Raw genomic sequence first — 17,828 nt, forward strand, 5'->3', positions numbered from 1 at the left:
ACAAAAAGTGCTTATTTTAAACATTTCAGGTTGTCCGTTCACCAAGTCTGAGACTAACAAAAATGCAGTCCAATCAATCCACAGTTAATGCAAAAAGCTCTCCTGACTGTCATAAGTCATTTGAAATTATCTGTAATATTTCACATGCCAGTTAATTTGAAGGTAATTTCAGAGGCATTGTTTGTTCAGCTGAAAAGCAAAAGTCTAATTAATCTGCATGGGCTGCAGTGAACGGCGAATAGCTATTGTAAAGTCATTCCACACCTGAGAGGAAGTGTTCAGAATATTCTAATTGTATTCCCATTTCAGCTGTCAGCAAGAGTGACGAATAAGTTGCCAATCTGCTGACTGTGAGACAGATGAAATTGAACGTTCAAGCTTTGCGAGTGAATTTGAGGTTTAATCTTAGCATCCAGCCAGAAAATACTAATCCTTGTGATGAGTGTATGCATGTTCATTACCAGAAATGAAAGTATAAACCAAGTGGAGAACAATCAGCGACAGCACTCACCACAAATAAAGTCTTTTCCCCGAGTGCTTTATTTGCGCAGTAAAACTTTTCTATTGTCCCTGCCCTATCAATAGGGAAACAAGAGAGAATGCAAATCCAGAGCAACCAACCTCTACTCCACACTCAAGTGTGAGCTTAATTAGCTTCAGGAGCAGGTTTGTTGAACAAAAACATGAAGAGCCAGACATTGATCAAGGGAAAGGCTCGAAAGATAAAGCACCAATGGCAACCTGAGTTGTCTTTAATTAAAAGTAAAGGGTTTATCCTTGCAAACAGGAGCTGCTGGTCTCTAAAGGGCACTCCAATTACAGACTGAGACAAAAGGGAAAAAATCCACTGAGATAGTGAGCTTGTCGTGTCAGAGTTTTGATTTGTGTGGTGTTACAAAAGCCATGTAAATTGATGCGTGTAAATTTGTTGTGTGCATGTGTGTGTGTATGTGCGTATGAGAGACAAATATATGTATAAACGGGTATTGTACTTGTAAAAATATGTAAGTGTCGGGTCAGCAAAGAGAGTCTGGTTATGATTTTCCATTCTTTGAAGATCTGTGTGTGTGTAACGTGTGCACGTGCAAGTGTGCTGGAGAAGGGTAGGGGCTGGGGTTGGAAAGAAGGCGTCCCTCTAGCGGTCCCTCCCCAGCCCTGCCCCTTCACATAGAGAAGTATCTTGTAGCAGGTCCCAAAACTGGAACCTCATTCAGTCTCTTCTGAATGGAGTGTCTTTAACACAACAGTGGAGGACTTAACTCTTCAGCAACGAAAATATGAGAGCCCTGCATCTGGTTTTTGTTGGTGCCTTCCTGAGTGTACTGCTCTGCCTCCCCAGCCCTGGTCATGGAGGTAAGTACCACTGCAAATCCCTCTTTTAGTGTCCCGGCTCTCCCCTTCTGCTCCCATTTGTCAGAGATCCACAGGAAAAGATCAGATCACCATCTCTGTCTGAGGCTTCCCCTCTGCATAAATCCAACCATGGTTGGCTGACAAGTTAATCCCTCAAAACAAACCCAGTATCAACGTTATCCTTTACAGATGCTGCACTGGGCTACAAACTTTCTAAGTAACTCCACATCAGATCTTCAGTTGTCTTCCTTTTACTGTTGTTTATTCATTCTCACGGGACACATGTCACTCACTGTTGTAAAACCTTTTATATTCTTCGATGAAACTCAATACACTGAGGAAAAGATGACCAATGGTCTGACCACTTGTCCAAAGGCTGGGGCAACATCTGTCGGCTTCTCCTCTATTGCATTTTTTCTTCTTTTTTTTTTGCTTTTTTTTGCTTTCAAGTCTGTGGTGAGCTGAATGAGTGAGCACATTTACCTTGGGAATGTTTGCATTAAAAGCGTGTTGCCAAAAGGCAGGAGGTAGAGAAGTTGAAGCCCTCTTAGCTGAGGTCCTGCTGCCGGCAGCAATGAATGGCTCTTTCAGAGGGGAAGTGCACAGTGGCAGGCAGAGCCGCTCCTTATCCAACAAGAGAGAAGAGAGATGAAAGTAGCAGTGAGAGAGAGAGAGGTGCTAGTAAACGAGTGAGAGAGGCAGTGTGTGTGCGTTTACAGGAAGCAGCCGCTTGATGGCCAAAGGATTATACAATGATCCCTTAGAGTAAAGAGGTACAGATAAACTTTCTCACTATGATGAGCTAGTTTAGTCCTGCTGGATGCAAGTGCCGTTTGTGTGAGATGCAGAGTGCTGTGTGACTTAATGGGAAATGAAACCCCCCCCCCCCCCCCTGTCTTCAAACAGCTTAAATAACTCACATTGCCACAAAGTTGTACACATGGCAAGTTGGCATGTTCAGCCTTGGACTTGAGCAGCTGTTGGGCCCATTGTTTTCCCCCTGCTGTCAGATTTTCAAACCCTTGCTGAAAATTCCACTCCAATTAAGTCTGGACAAATGTCTCCATTGGCAGCTAAAGTGAAAAAGTGTCCCTTGATCTGCATGTAGGAGTATTGCTTTGTTTTAGTGGCACATAGTCAAAGCTCGGCCGGGGAGCTGGACTCAGTTCTTCGGCACTGTGATCTGTTCACGGCAAGCATGAAAAGAGTCATCTGCCATTCTGTTTGCTCATTTCTAGATAAACCCCGCTGACGGGCGTGACAGTGACCCCTCTGCTGAAGAATTAGCTTTACACTGAGCAAACAGTGCTGTCTGAGTACAGAAAAATATTATTTGCTAACGATTTATAGAAGCTTTTTGCATAACTGTAATTTATGGCTTTATTTAGATATAAAGTACACATTCACTTGTTGGTGTTATAGTTACAGTAGCTTTGCAGTTCTCCACATATTTAAGATGAAATGTTCCTTTGATTGAAAATGTGGCAGAATATAACACAAAAACTGCACCGGGGAACGATTTCTCCTCATCTAATTTTCTGCTGGCACAATCCTCTGTGCCTCAGTGTGAACAGCACTCACCCACTGACCCTAGAGAACTAAATGCTAATGTTGACCAGATGTACCAAGTCACTGATTAGATTTTGGCCCCCTCTGCTCTACAAAATGCCTGCCACAAGCTGTTGGGGGATTCTTCCATGGGCATCCTAGAAGGCTTACAGAGGGTTTCATTTCTTCCCAGTGTTTAAGTCTTCAGATGTCATGGGACATGCACGCGTGCACAGTGTCCAGATGCTTTGGTATTTTTAAAGTCCAGTTAAGTTTAAAGGCACCTTTCTACTGGGGATGTCCATACTGAAGTGGTAGACTTGTAGTCGCTTTTATTGCAGTTCTCCAAGTCCAGAGAAATATAATCACTTCTGCCACAACAGCAGAAGCAAGCAGCATAGTGAGACATCCACTATCATAACATTTTATATGAGCTTTCTTCTGTGGTGCAATATCCCATTTTCCAATTGAGTCTTATGCTGCTGTTTTTCATCCACTTAAATTGCTGTGAAAAAGTATTCGTTCTGTTTCTGATTTTTTTTAATTTAATGTCACACTTACCAAAAATCACCCCAAATTTTTTCATAGTACACACATGACATGTGAATTAATGCAAAAATGCAGTTTTTAAAAGATTATTTTATTTATTAAGGGAGAAAAAAAGTCTTAAAAAAAGTTCACATAACTCTGGAGGAATTCTGTCCCAATCTTCTTTGCAGAATACTTTTAATTCAGCCACTACGTGAACTACATGTTTAAGGTCATGTCAAAACATCTTGATTGGATTTAAGTCCAGACTTTGACTAGGCCACTCCAAAACCATTTTGTATTGCAAGCAACTGACTTGCTGGTGTGTTTCGGATCATTGTCCTGCTGAATAACCCAAATGAGAGTGCGCTTGAGCTTCATGGCACAAACTGATGGCCAGATATTCTTTACTTTAGGATTTGTGAATAGAAAGCAGAATTCATGGTTCCGTCAATTACAGCAAGTCATCCAGATCCTGAAGCAGCAGAGCAGCCCCAGACAATCACATTACCACCACTATATTTGACTGTTACTATTATCTTTTTTCTATTAAATGTGTGTGTGTGTTAGTTTAAAACCACATTGTTTTTTGGAAAATGTGGGAAATTGTGTTCTCTTTGGTCAGCAGTGTTTTTTTTTGCCTAGAAACACTCCCACATATGCCACTTTTGCCCAGTCACCTTCTTGTTTCTGAATCATGAACTCTGACCTTATCTGTAAGGCCAGTGGCAAGTAATGTCTGCAGTTCTAATACAAATTCATGCAACAAAAGCGATATTTTTTGGACACACAGCCAGAAAATCTGTAGAATTCTGTATTCATTTGTTATGAGAGCACTTTTTTCATATCAAGAGATACTCGCTTTATCATGCTTGTGTCTGAAATTGGACTTGACGTGTTCCTGTTCTGAGTCTTTAAAACACCCTGCAGCTCTGTATCTGTTCAGCAGCCTTTAGAGCTGCCCTTTAACAAAGTTTGGAAAAATTGGATGGGTAGTTATTTCCAAATCATAAATAGCTCCCTAGTGCATACACGTTGTTTGGTTGTCCTGGTAATAGAGTTTTTCCTCATTTTTCTGTCTGTTGATAAGTGCACAAAGTTTGATGTTCCTAAGGAAGTCACATCTACTGCCACTCCCACTGTTGGCTGCTATTTACTTATTTACTGATTTCCTTTTTTCTTGCAAATCTTTCTAAAGTAGGTATCTTGTTTGTTGTCTTGTTTTGCTTTCTGAAAATCCATTTATGAAATATAGGCATTTCTAAAATACAGATATGAACAGACAAGCCCCTGCTGGCAGAACAAATGCTGCTGTGCACAATGCTGCCAATGAATATGTTATGAAATACATACCATCTATCATCGCAAAAGCACTGTTTGAATTCCCATATACCTAATTGAGGAAGCTTTTCCTAAATTGCTCAGATAACACACATTAAGAGAACATCTACTACAAACAATATCAAATATTTTATGGACATTTGTAAGTGTTTCAGAGATGTCTTTCTGCTGAATGTGTTTGCATTTTCAATTGCAAAGCTTAACGAAGGGATTTGCATCCCAAGACTGCATATGAGCCAGCTATCTCCCCATGGGTATAATGTTACTATGGTAACAAACAAAAAAAAATATGGAATTTGCCTCAGCTTTGTGAAGTGTCCGTATACAAGGCCTTCACATGTTCCTTGAGAGTTGGCAGGGAAAATGGTGTGACTACAAGTGTCTGCACAGAAGATTAATAAGTCCAATATTTGTGCTGGGAAATTGATGAGATTAGCCTTTATTCCAGGTTGTACTGGTCCCGCAGACATGCTTCGTGACCCTTCCCTCAACTTTTAGTCTAAACACAACGTAAAGGTAAGATAGGATAGAAATGTAGCTTTTGGAGTAAATGTAAACAAAAAAAAATCTGTGTTTATAAAAGGAGGGAAGAATGCACGGCTCCTCATCTGCCTTTTCTCTCTCAAGGGAGGACCAGGTGCTTGTAGCTCACAGTGAAATGCTTTTGTATTAAAACTGAGCATCTTATATCCATGTTAGTATACTGTCATAACAATGCTGGGTTCAACATTGCAACTGACCAATCACGTTCTCTAAGCTTAGAGTTAGCATTAGCCAAGAAGTTAGCTAATGCGATGAAAAGCTATCACAAGCAAACCAACATAAGTAACCTAAATTTGCTAAGTTGGTAATATAGTTGTTGTTTTGCATAACTTCATAAAGAAAACTTTAGAAATGCTTACTATTTGTTCCAAAAGAGAGTTTTGTATAAAGAAAGACTTTTTTTCCTCTTTTCCACCACAGTGCAGGACAACAGCATCACAATATGACTTATCAGTTTCATGTTGATACTAGTGGACCAACATCAGACACACCCATCCACTATATAGTGTTTGCTACATAGTGGACACAGTTAGAATAAGTAAACACTGTGACGGATAACAACACAATCTATACACATTACTAGCATATTAATCTATGCACACCTATTCATTTCTGCATACTTTACCGTAAATGTATCCACTTACAAAAGGATGAGAGAAACTGCAACTGTGCAACAAATCTTTTATGAATTATCATTATGCTTTTCATTTCATAAGCAAGCTACTTTCCACTAACACATTTACAGTTTAAATTGACCAGCTAAAATCTGTAATTTGAAAGTCATGCTGCTCTGGCATAGAAGGAGATGAGCCACTGCATGGTTGAAACATCTGAGGAGCATTATGCTTGCCAGGCACTCTCAAAGAGTAAGAAAATCAAATTAGCTCCATATCTGGTGTCTCTGTTTTTTGTTTTTGTTTTTTTGTTTCATAACAGATAAACAGGCTGCAACACATGATGTCTCGATGGATGTAGCGCTCCTTCTTCTGTACACTCCCTTTCATAGCGTCACTTCACTGCTTTGTGCACTATAGGGGAAATTCACAGTCAAGATATAGAAGGCTTATGCACTTACATAGCGAATTGGTGGACAGTTCAAACACAGCCATGTTTTATTTTCCAAGAAAATATGAGCTATAATCTGCTTCAAAACACAATAATACAAATCCCATCGTTGAGGAGAAAGCAGGCTTTTGTTATGTTTTTTTTTATCTTTACATTTGCCTTAAAGAAAACAAAAAAAACCTCAACTCTGATTGCTTTTGTAGTGCAGATGAAGTGCATGTCATCAAAATCTTAAGTGCAGTATATGAGTGGCCCTTGTACTTGAGACAACATTCTGCTCACTGCCAAGCTCCTTCTTTAATGCGTCATGGAAATGAGACCCTTATTTCATCTCGAAACATGGACTACTATCAATATTGATAATGTTTCTCGTATGATATAACCTTCCTCACTTCTGCCTGCCTGATGTTTCATCCTGCCACTTTCAGAGAGAAAGTTTCAGTGAGTCGTGTTTTATTAACTGTTTTTTTTTTTTTTTTAGGATTCTGGCCTGAGGCAAACATCATTGCGAGAATCCAAAATTAGCTGTATAGGCAACCTGCCTTACCCTGCTCCTTTCCTTTCTATAGCTTCATCTTGTTACTACAGGTAGAATTTTATATTTGACCTGCAGCTACAGAATGAGCAGCATGTCTGTTCAGTGATTACAGTGGCGGGCCAATAATAGAGTTTTTTAGAGGTTTGATTGCTGTAAAAGCAATAACTTCTGTCAGCTTGTCCTTGAGCAAAACACTGGTGCTCATTCACAACGTGCTGCTGTGGTCAGATAAGCAAGTCAGCTACAAGCAAGAAATGTAAAATACAAAAGGCCTTAAAACAGTTGGGCTTGCTGACCACCTTATCCTTTTTTTCACCTCAGCAGCACAGCCCCAGCCAATTTACAAGGTGTTTTCATAGTTTCCATCATTTGCATTAGCTAGCGGGATCCCAAGAATTTGGATGACCTTGAAACAACCATCTTGGAGCCCCAGACGATCAGCGTCTAGTGCATATGCTTCTAAAATACCATATGATAATAAAAATATAATTGATAATGGGGCCATGAGAGCATCTGGAGTTACATTTTTGATAGTCCTAGTTTGAGCTCGGCTTGTGTAATGCAAATCCTTCTGTTCCTGTCATAGGTCTTGACATGAAAGATCACTACATTGACAAAAAAAAAAATGAGCCATACATAACTAAATCTGAATAACAGAGTAATCATAACATAGGATGAAGATATCAAGTTTATCAAGCTGTCTTTTATGCAGCTGTAGATGTCAATGCCAAAGTACGAGAGAAATTCTGACATTGAGGCATTCAGTGTCTTCAAAAGCACACGTGATAAAGTAGCCTACATATCATAGCTCACTTTATTCTCAGTGTGATGCAAGAACCCTGAAAAACAAAACATACAAATGCATGTCCCTTGCCTTGAAGACTCTGTACTCCTCTGGCAGATGATCTTTCCAACATTGTTCTCTTTGAGATTGCTGGCTGTCGTTGGAAGGCGGCTCAGATTATTTTTTAGGGTTATGATCTGCTCAGAGCAGGCAGACAGCCCACACACAGAAGTCATTTAGCTTGGGGTGTGTGCACAAAAGAGTTTCTGTGCATAAACACAGGTCCAGATTTTGTCCTTAGTTAGACGTTCAGAAGCTATTCCAGCAGGGCTTCCTGTGCTGTTTTAACCCCTTTCAAGGCAATCAGATAAGTTGGTGGTACGGTTGAGTAATGGAGATTCTGTAACCAGATTTCAGGTCTGTAGGTGACAATTTGGAATTTTAGATTGTTACAATTACCTCGTTGCCATACAATTTTTGGCAATTCTTACCTACAGCAGCAACAGCACGGGGTTATAGCTGCGCCGGCAAGGGAGGAAAATAGCTGACATTTATCAAAACACCACACTGTACAAAAAATGTGACCAATAATTTTTCTCTAAAACCATGGCAAAAAAAAAAACAAAGTAGTGAATGAATACCACCGGCAGACATGACTGAGAAAAAATATTATTTTAAATGGCTTGAGAGAGATATTGGTGGTGGAGGTGTAGGCAAAGGGTAAAAGAATTGCAATAATTATCAAACATCACATGCTAAAACATATATTTTCTATATATATTTATGATGGGATATTTAATTACACTCGTTGCAACATAATGTGTTGTATCCTGTTGCCATGCTTTGTCATTTGCTTAAATTACTAGAGGTTGTATGTCTGTGTGGGAATCTAGCCACGCATACAGTAAGGTCCAGATTTGAAACACGCTGAAACTGAGAAACACCTGCAAATTCGATGCATGTTGACAGTGTAAATTTTCATTTCTGTTTGAAATTGATCAGATTTTCAAGGCAAGTATTTATATGAAGATGCCCAAGTTTGTGGCCAAACTCCTAAAAATTGTTACACACAGCTTTTTAAGGTGGCGGCAGGTAGATTGTTCCGGGCCCTTGTGGATTTAAGCTGTCAGAGTGCCTTCTGTCTCCTCAGGCTAATTCAAAAATATTAAGACCAGGACTCTTTGGAGTCCAAACCACCTGCTGAAGTACTTGTTTTTCTTCTTGTCACTGAAGATACTTTTTGTGTGTACACCAGTTTTGGTGCTATGACTGTAACAAGTAAAACTTAAGGTTCAGTCTGTCAAAGGAACTGAAACTTTTTTATGAGCGTTGTTAAGGAGCCAGCGTGTTAGACACACCCTAAAATACATTTTTGGCATAGGCGCAGGCAACCTTGTACAGTAAAGTACTGCTCCCCCACCCCCCACCACCACCCCCCCACCACCACCACCACCACCACCACCAAAAAAAAGCCCACAAAACAAAACTGTAATAATGTGATACTTTTATGCACATTATGATACCTGTAGGACCGCAATGGGGCCAGAATCTGTGTGGGACATTTACATTCAAAGTGTGTTATGGCCCTGAGAATGATGGACTTGCATTCTTAACTGGCTGCACCAAATGAACTGTGTTTATTTTTGATAAGAGCTGTCGGGGAGTTTAGTGCCCAAAACGAGAACTCTAGAGAAAATTCTCATCATCACAGAACGGCCAAGTTTTCAATAAGCAGGAATTATGCATGACCAGATGTCTCGATATGAGCTGCCTCTATGGGGTTTTCTTGTTTTGTTTGTTTGTTTGTTTTTTTGAGGACAGTCTATTTTATCATTTGAATAAAGAAGAATCCATTCTGTTCTGGCTGCCATTGTTTCCTTTATCAATTGAAAATACATGAAAAGGAGGAGGGGAAAAGGATTAACTAAATTTTTTCTCATTCCAAAGACCTTTTGTGGAATCACGTATTCCCTCTAAATCAGTTTTCAAACTCTTTCTTCTTTGTTTGTCTTGTTGATCATCTCATCAGATGTTTTTTTCTTTTTAATGATCATATGATGTAAATTATGTCTGTGTTTTTATTGGGGAACAGTGCCTTCTTTGTTGAACACTGCACTGCCTGTTACTCACATGTCCTGGAATCAGACAAATGTTGCCAGTAGGGTAACAAAAGGCAAGCACAGGCGCTGGAAAAGCAGCATGAATCATGGGAAAAATGTTTCCAGTGTTGAGCTGATTCATTTGAGGACATGTTGGGAAAAGCCTGAGGTTTCCACTGCAACATCTGGAGCTGGCTTGGTCAGTTAGAAGCGAGGCAAAGCTGGAGGCTTTAATCAGACTGTCCCACTGATTTCGCGTATCGAATATAGACAAAACATCTGTGGTGGAAGAATGTCAATTAGCCAAGTTTTGAAGTATTCTCAGGGTTGCTTGTTGCTTTTTGCTTGAAACAGATGTACAGACTGGGTTGTTATCAGGAGCCATTATTAATCTCCTGGCAGCCCTCCAACTTCCTGAAAATGAAGTTTTGTATACAGTCAGCCAAACAAAATACATCAAATGCTGTACAGCGAATGAAAAAAGATGGCAATATATTATATGTCGAACTGCACATTTCTCAAGTTTAATTGTTTTGTTCACACTGTTCCTTAGAGAAATGAGCTTGCTATTTTTAAGTGAATCAGTGGTAGTGTGCAGATGAATATGACTCACTGTTTTAAATATAGAGAAATCCACTTCAACTGTGGGGACTCCCTCCAGCCCAGAGGGTGTATGACTCACAAGCACAAGGCTGCAGTGGTTAATCATGAGACATCAGACTCCAGACTAATAGTTTTTTGTGCTTCTAATTAGTCGTCCACTCCTAGTTGTTATAAGCCTTTGCTCCAGGACGGCAAGACGAGGTGCTGCAGTGCGAGAACCTCCAGGGACAAACAGCATAGTTCTGCTTGGCGCATTTGGTGACTGACAGAGTTTAGAGTTTTTCCTGCAAACTCCTTAGATGTGACGTGAGAAATTCTCCAAAAAATTTAACACAGATGTGTTTTTTTTCCACATGCATGATTTTCAGCGATGAGAGCCCCCTTTTTATCCAAATAGCTAGTCTCCTGCTCTATTATTCCAAAACCACAGCAGCGGGGGGCTGCAGTTAGGACAGACACTTTTCACAGCATGCAGACCAGTGCCAGATCTCATCCTGTTGAACATCTTGATCAACACCACAGAGGGACCTGAGCAATTTGAAGCCAGGTGGCCTCATTACAAGCTGGGTTCATACAGAATCAAGGGGGGTGGGGATAGCACCAGCCCTGGGATCTGGCATTCTGGAATAGCATGGCCTAGTTAAATATAGCTAGACAGTAGCGCCAAGCAAGAGCATGTTGCTTCACACTAGGCTGACGAAAGAGACAAGGGAGGAAGGGAGGAAAAGGGGATCCAGGGTGGGGATTTTGGCTGTGTGTATGTGGGCGTGTGAGAGAAAGCGTTTATGTGTGTTTTCTTTATGCATTGTGGCTCACACAGATCCCAGTGTTGAGAGGCCAGAGCAAATGTCGTCATTGCATTGGTTACGAAGGCTTAAAATAACCAGAGGAAATGATGTGTCCCATGAAGTTTAGTTTGACTGACTGTCTGCAGTAGCATGAAGCAGAGAACAGCTACACAGAGGAGCTGAAAAACACGTCACTGCTTTGCCAAGTTACACAAGCTCCTTGTGCAGTTATGTGTTGAATCTTTCACACAGTGATGGCAAAACAGATCCTCAAAACCTGCTGTAAAAACATATTTGCTCCCTTCCTGATTTCTTATTTATTTGCAAATTTGTCACACTTACATGATTCAGGATATTGAGGAAAATTCAGTTTTTCATAAATCATGAATTAACTGTGATTAACCGTATTAACTAGCCATGCCCAGGCCCGATGACCGACAGACCTGCTGCATCGAGAAATCGCTTAAATACAACCTGTCCGACAAAGTGAAGCAGGCTAAAAGACTTCTAAAAGCAACACATGCCACAATCTAAAGAAACAACAGAGAAGCAAAGTCATCGACATATATCCAGCTGTAAAGGGTTACAAAGCCATTTTTAAGGATTTGGGACTCCAGATTCAAGTCCTCTGGTACTCTCCACCATTTGACCCTTAGAACTGAAGAAGCTTCTTGGATGAGAGGTGAAACGTCTTCAAGCAACTTAAAGAAGTCCAGACGCTTTTCTTTCCAAGCTTCTTAGACTACGATGACCTGGATGACTGAGAACCTTCACAGTTATACAGTGAGAGTCATTATCAAATGAAGAAAACCAAAATTCCTCCAAGAGCGCATCAACAACTCAACCAGGAGTTCACAATAGAACCCCAAACAACATCTAAAGAACTGCAGGCCTCACTTGTCTCAGTTAAGGTCAGAGTTCATGAATCAACAATAATACATAGACTGGGCAAAAATGGCATCCATGCAAGAGTTGAGGCATCCACTGCTGACCAAAAAGAACACAAAGGCTCATCTCACATTTGCCAAGACACCTCTTGATGATGGGAAAATATTCTGTTCTTAGCTGGGCTTGATCTGATGGTAACAATATTGGCTTTCCCATGTCTATAAAGCTCTTTAGAGGTTGTTTGTTCGCTGTATTTGTTTTGGAAGAATCTTCACTTAGTGGCTTAACGCCTTTGCAGCGTTTTCTACATGACCAACACACTCATAAAACACATATCATTTTGAACCATTGCATTACATTACCCAGTAATTCTCTATCATCACTAACCATGTATTCCCATTTCAACGCATTATTAACGTATCATCAAAGGGGAGGGAGACCAAGCTCAAAAACAACAATAAGCTTTATTAAAAACAATTAGAAGAAGTAAATATATATTGCCCTTTAACTTCTCATTAGAAGAAAAGAAAATGAGAAAAACAAATTGGGACTCTAAGCAATTGACAGCAGCAGCCGGGTGCATTGAAGTCAACAAGTAATCAGCCAAACCAAAAATGCAGATGATAAGGAAGGATTACTGTGATCCAAGAACAACCTGTTTTTTGTGGCTAGTTATGCAGTCTGATGTACTATATTGAGTCCGGCCGGGGCCATTGGATAGTCCCCATGGGAATGTGAAGATACAGAAAAAGGGAAGCTGACCATGTGTGACCCCAGAGCATCCTGTCCTCTAACAGCCAAAAACACATTCCTAAGCTTCTCTTCAGAGCAACTCTTCATTGTACTTTACCACAGAGGAGATACTTCAGATATCTGAAATGTTATTGAGTTTGGTTTAGATTTGGGTAGCTTGATTGTCACCACGTGTTTACTCGTAGTAAATTGCTGGGTTTCTTTCTGCAACATTGTACAGTCTTTAAGCTACAATGCAAAGTGACCTGAGAAGTGGTGCTATATAAATATGACTGAAGAGAACTGAATTCTTGTGTTCTCACAATTGCTGCTTTCTTTTTATGGTCTTCTGATGGGGAAGGTTAAGTGTAAGGTTTAAATTATGCAGGTAAAAGAATGTTTCCACTTGATTTCATAAAGCTAACCAATGATATATATATATATATATATATATATATATATATATATATATATATATATATATATATATATATATAACCCATTTTATGTATGAAAATCTCCTAGAAATGTGGTCCAATCCTTGCTGAATACTCCCCAGAGGCTGTATAGTGAATTTGCAGTGAAAGAGAGAACATTTGCTACACATAAGGGAACCAATAACTGCTGGATAGCAATTAGCTCAAGGCCAGCCTAATGGGGGGAAAACTGAACTTGTTTTTCTGTCTTCTTCTGCTTTTTAATGCACACAAATGTTTTTTTTTTTTTTTTTTTTAATTACCGAACTCACAGTACTTCTTTGCCCTTTGCCCTTCCAGTAAACTTAAAAACTAATCTTGTACATATATGGAAAGGCAAAATGGTCAAGTAAACAAACTGTGTTATATAAACAGATGGCCATTTAGTCGAAGCAGGCTGGAGGGAAGCTTTGGACTGTAGTTTAAGACTGTAGCTCCTACTAACTTTGAAAAGGATTAGATCTTTTAGATGTTGAACTAACAATTTGGGTCACTGGTTTCCATCTGTGGATGTCTATATATCTGTAATATACAACCAGTTACATCAGCTTTCTACATCAGTAGGTGAAAAAGCAATCATCATTTACTGAGTAATTAGTCTGAGTTCTGTCTCAAATGAGATAAGTAGGTGAAGGGGAGTTACAGTTGTAGTATGAACCAAGTGAGACATTATGGATGGGGAAGCATGATTAGGAAGGGTGTGTCTTAGGTTTCACACACACACATACACACAAGCACTACCATACTTTAGCAGACAGTGGAGGAGAGTTTAAGAGTTTAAAACTGAAATATCTGATCCCTGTAAAGTGTAGGCCAAAATAAGAATATCCCCCCGTGATTTTGAAAAGCAGTATCACAGCCACAATAAATTTTCTCTAAACAAAATTTATGTTTTCCACTTTGCAGCCAGACATTATCAGCCCAGACAGTAAATCAGTTTGTTGACAGTGGACAATCTCCGAAAACTGACTGGACAAAAATGGAGCTTGATACAATCAATCACAGTTAGAAAAAAAACAAGAAAAAAAAAAACTTTTTATCTTTCTGCAGGAGTAAAGATTTCCTTTCAGTAATTTGTCATATTGTCTATTTTGGTGGAAGTCTCAACACTAACTTGCTCAGCAGCTGTTGCTGCAGCAAACTCATACTGTCGTCCAACGTGCAAGCTACTTGTGAGGAAAAATATTTTCCTGGCAGCTCAAAGTGGAATAAACTCAACCCACTGTCTTGCCAAAGGCAATGTGGATCTCTTTTGAGATGTAAAGGTACACAGTCAGTTATGTGGAAAGCTATGGCTTCATGTTAAAGGCTCTTAGTGTTTTACATGGTAAATAGCAGAGATAGCAGCACTGGTGAGTGAAACATCTCATGATAGAAAAACCGAGGTAATAATTACTGAAATTGCACCTACTCAAGTATAGACTCAAATTCTGACTCATTGATTAGGCGTACTAATGAACACTGCTGCTTTGAGCCCATACCATATTAGAGAACGTGCATGTTAAACACATGTTGGCATTCCTCTAACCTTTCCCTTCACCTCAAATGGGAAACCTCCAGCTTCTCAAAATTGACTAACTCTGCAAAAAAGCCTCTCCCAAGCAGCCAACTCTTCATACCGGGAGCACTCTGCTCCTGGAGAAGAGGCTGTTTTCAACATTACATCCATAGCTCAACTCTGTGCTGGAAGGTGAAATCCAGTCCAGATTGGAAACAACATGATTCAGTACTGTCTCTTGAAGTTTGGAATACTGAATTACTGCCAGGGAATGTTCACTTATTACCTGACATCTGTCTTTGTGCATGTAGATCAGCATTCCTGAGTCTCTGTATGTGCTGCGTGTGCAAAACTTTGGAGCTAATGTAGCAAACCTTGCTTTACCTTTGCAGGACCTGCCATTAGAAATCAAATGCAAAAAAGCTGCATTAAAGCATCAGCAAACTCTGAGTTTCTGCCGTGCACAGCACACGGCTGCGATCGGAATAAATGTAATAGAGGTGCAAAAGAAATGCCAAAATCATAGATGACAGGCCTACTATGGAAATTCTGTGAACAAGTAGGAAAGTTGGAGCTGAAAAATGCAGCCAACACTTAAGTTTCAAAAACAGCAGTGCCTCAAATGGTCCAAATGTAAGTCAGTTACTCCCATGTTAATATATCCAAATTTACAATGTATAGCTACATCTTCACTACCTTAATTGTGATTCCTATTTAAAAGTAAAATGGGAGGCCGAACCTTCAGCTCCCAATTTGGATTCGGGAGACAGACAACCTCTCTCCCTCTAAGACTAGGCTTTCCTTTCCTTTGTTCCTTTCCTTTCAATTGGAAATAGACTTTAGGTCATGTTTGGGATATTAGTGTATTTATACTGCAATTATGTGATGACTACTACAGATTATTGTTAGATCCCTTCCTAAAAGTCTCCACCAATGTTGGTGAATGCATTTCTCTTTTATTACCTTTGTGTTGTGTGACCTTTTTTTTAACACTTTTCGCACTACCCTCTTAATCTTGATCTTAATATAGGGGGTATTCAGTGGTGGTGACCATAAGGCTAAATTTAAGGCTTTAGATTGTAAATTCACAGATCAGTATTACATCCATTCTTTATGAACAGTTTATAATGCAGAATCATGGCTTTACAAAGGCTTGAAACCCACTTACACTTTCTGTTTTCAAGTTTCTGGCTTAGCGCACTGGTGCACTTCCTTTTACTTCCAACTTCTTATGATTTTTTTTTCTCTTTATACTGCTGCCATTACTACTACTCACCTAATCTGGCCTGGAAAGAGCTGCAAATGGCTAAAGTCTCACATCATGGCCTTGATTTAATTTAAAGGCAGAAAACAGAGCCCAGAGGAGGTGCATAAGTCGGGTTCCCTCTCAGACCATTTGATTTACAACATGCTGAAAGGTTATTATGGATTTTTGGTCAAGATAAGTTATTTCAGACTCTAATGGCTGAAATTCGGTGAAATTCGTGGCTTATTTTCTGTGTCTTTCCCTTAATATAACTACTAGGTTTTTCCCTGTACTATGTTTATCAAGCGCAACATTGATTGCTGCAGTGTTAATGAGAAAATTGGTGGCGGTAGTGGGGTGTTAGCATAGAGGTGCTACTCTTTAGAGCAGCACCACTCTTCAGGGAAAGTTACGTAAGTGACATTTTAAACCCTTCATGGGTAAAGTTCTAGAACAGATGCATAACTGCCCATATATTATTTGTTGTTTGTTGTTTTTTTCAGTTACCTCCATGTTGTGAGTTATGAAGAACATGGTGTCATATATTCCATTCGACCCCCTGACAATAAGTTATTTTTTTCCAAAGTCATGTGGTTTAAGGACTATGCTGTCAGTTATGTTTAATGTAACTATGGAGTGCATGATCCATTTACAGACAATGGGGTTTGGGGTTTTTTTTTCCTTGACCAGAAAAGACCTCCTCGGGCCTCTTTCAAATGCTAGTCATAAACTATTGATGGTGGTTCGCATTTGAACTTATTGCTGACTCCTGAATCACGTCACTCGGGAGTGAGGTCATTTGGAAACAAACTTAGTGGCCCCAAAATAGTCAGTCTGTGTGTGTGTGGGGGGGAGCTATACCACAAGAGGCCACTGTATTGGATTTATGAATGAGGCTTTAACTATGAGCAGGTGTCCAGTGTTACCGATATAATAAACGTCTTTCCTGTGAGTCTTGAGTTACAACAAGTATATTGTCAAGGGAGGGAAAAAGTGGTAATATGCTTTGTTGAGTGAAAAAGAGATAAATAATGTTAAACCATAGAACCTCATGAGTATCGTCTCATATGGGCATGTGGTATGATTTTAGGGAATCAATATGAAGACATGGAACACATGTTGTGTGAGGAGGACACTATAGTTTGACATTTTAAGGCAAGTCCTGTACCGCTTTGCTTCACCCTTCCTCACTCCGATATGCTAGCTTTCTGCTTTTTAAAATGGAGAAATCAGGACTAAAAAAAGAATCACAAAATATATGCAATCAAATATATTAATTTGTGCAGCAATAACAGAAAGGATGGATGATATATATATCAAAACACATGGGCAAAAAACATTAAATGAGTGAATAAGCCCCGCTCAATAACAAATGAGCTATTGTGTCGTCACAGTGTTGCTTCACATCCACACCGCTGGCTTGGAAGCTCAGCGGTTAAGCATGTTCATGAAAAAGCATCATTCTCCCGTTTTGTACTTTGCAGTTCAGTGTTCTGTCCTTTGGCGGGATTATCGAGAATCAGTGCACTACGGAGCGGCATTCATTAGCAGTCAGAAATGCACACGCCGCTTCTCTTAGCCTGTGGAATTCAATTCTTCAACCTCATTTAAATTCTTATAAACAACTGTAAATATATTCATAACTAACTTCAGAACTCATTTACATTTGATCTATGGGGACAGCGCCATGCATTCTGAACAACTTCTCAACAACATATGTTGTGTTACATGCATGCCTCGAACCCATTATTGTATCCAGGGTGGTAACATAGGAGACGCTGATAAGTCTAGATTTGAC

At 39.7% G+C, this 17,828-nt stretch overlaps 1 protein-coding gene across 1 annotated transcript in view; it reads left to right on the top strand.

The window, feature by feature from the left end:
• The first annotated feature begins 1,219 nt into the window (after nt 1–1,219).
• Nucleotides 1,220–17,828, top strand: part of cspg4 (chondroitin sulfate proteoglycan 4) — a 74,520-nt gene continuing 57,911 nt past the window's right edge. Inside the window, exon 1 of the mRNA XM_006782442.3 lies at nt 1,220–1,353. Within this exon, the coding sequence (XP_006782505.2) occupies nt 1,278–1,353 (76 nt within the window). The 5' untranslated portion in view covers nt 1,220–1,277. The remainder of the gene's footprint in view (nt 1,354–17,828) is intronic.

Source organism: Neolamprologus brichardi, chromosome 7 (assembly GCF_056152115.1).
Source record: "Neolamprologus brichardi isolate AB-2024 chromosome 7, ASM5615211v1, whole genome shotgun sequence".
NCBI lineage: Eukaryota > Metazoa > Chordata > Actinopteri > Cichliformes > Cichlidae > Neolamprologus > Neolamprologus brichardi.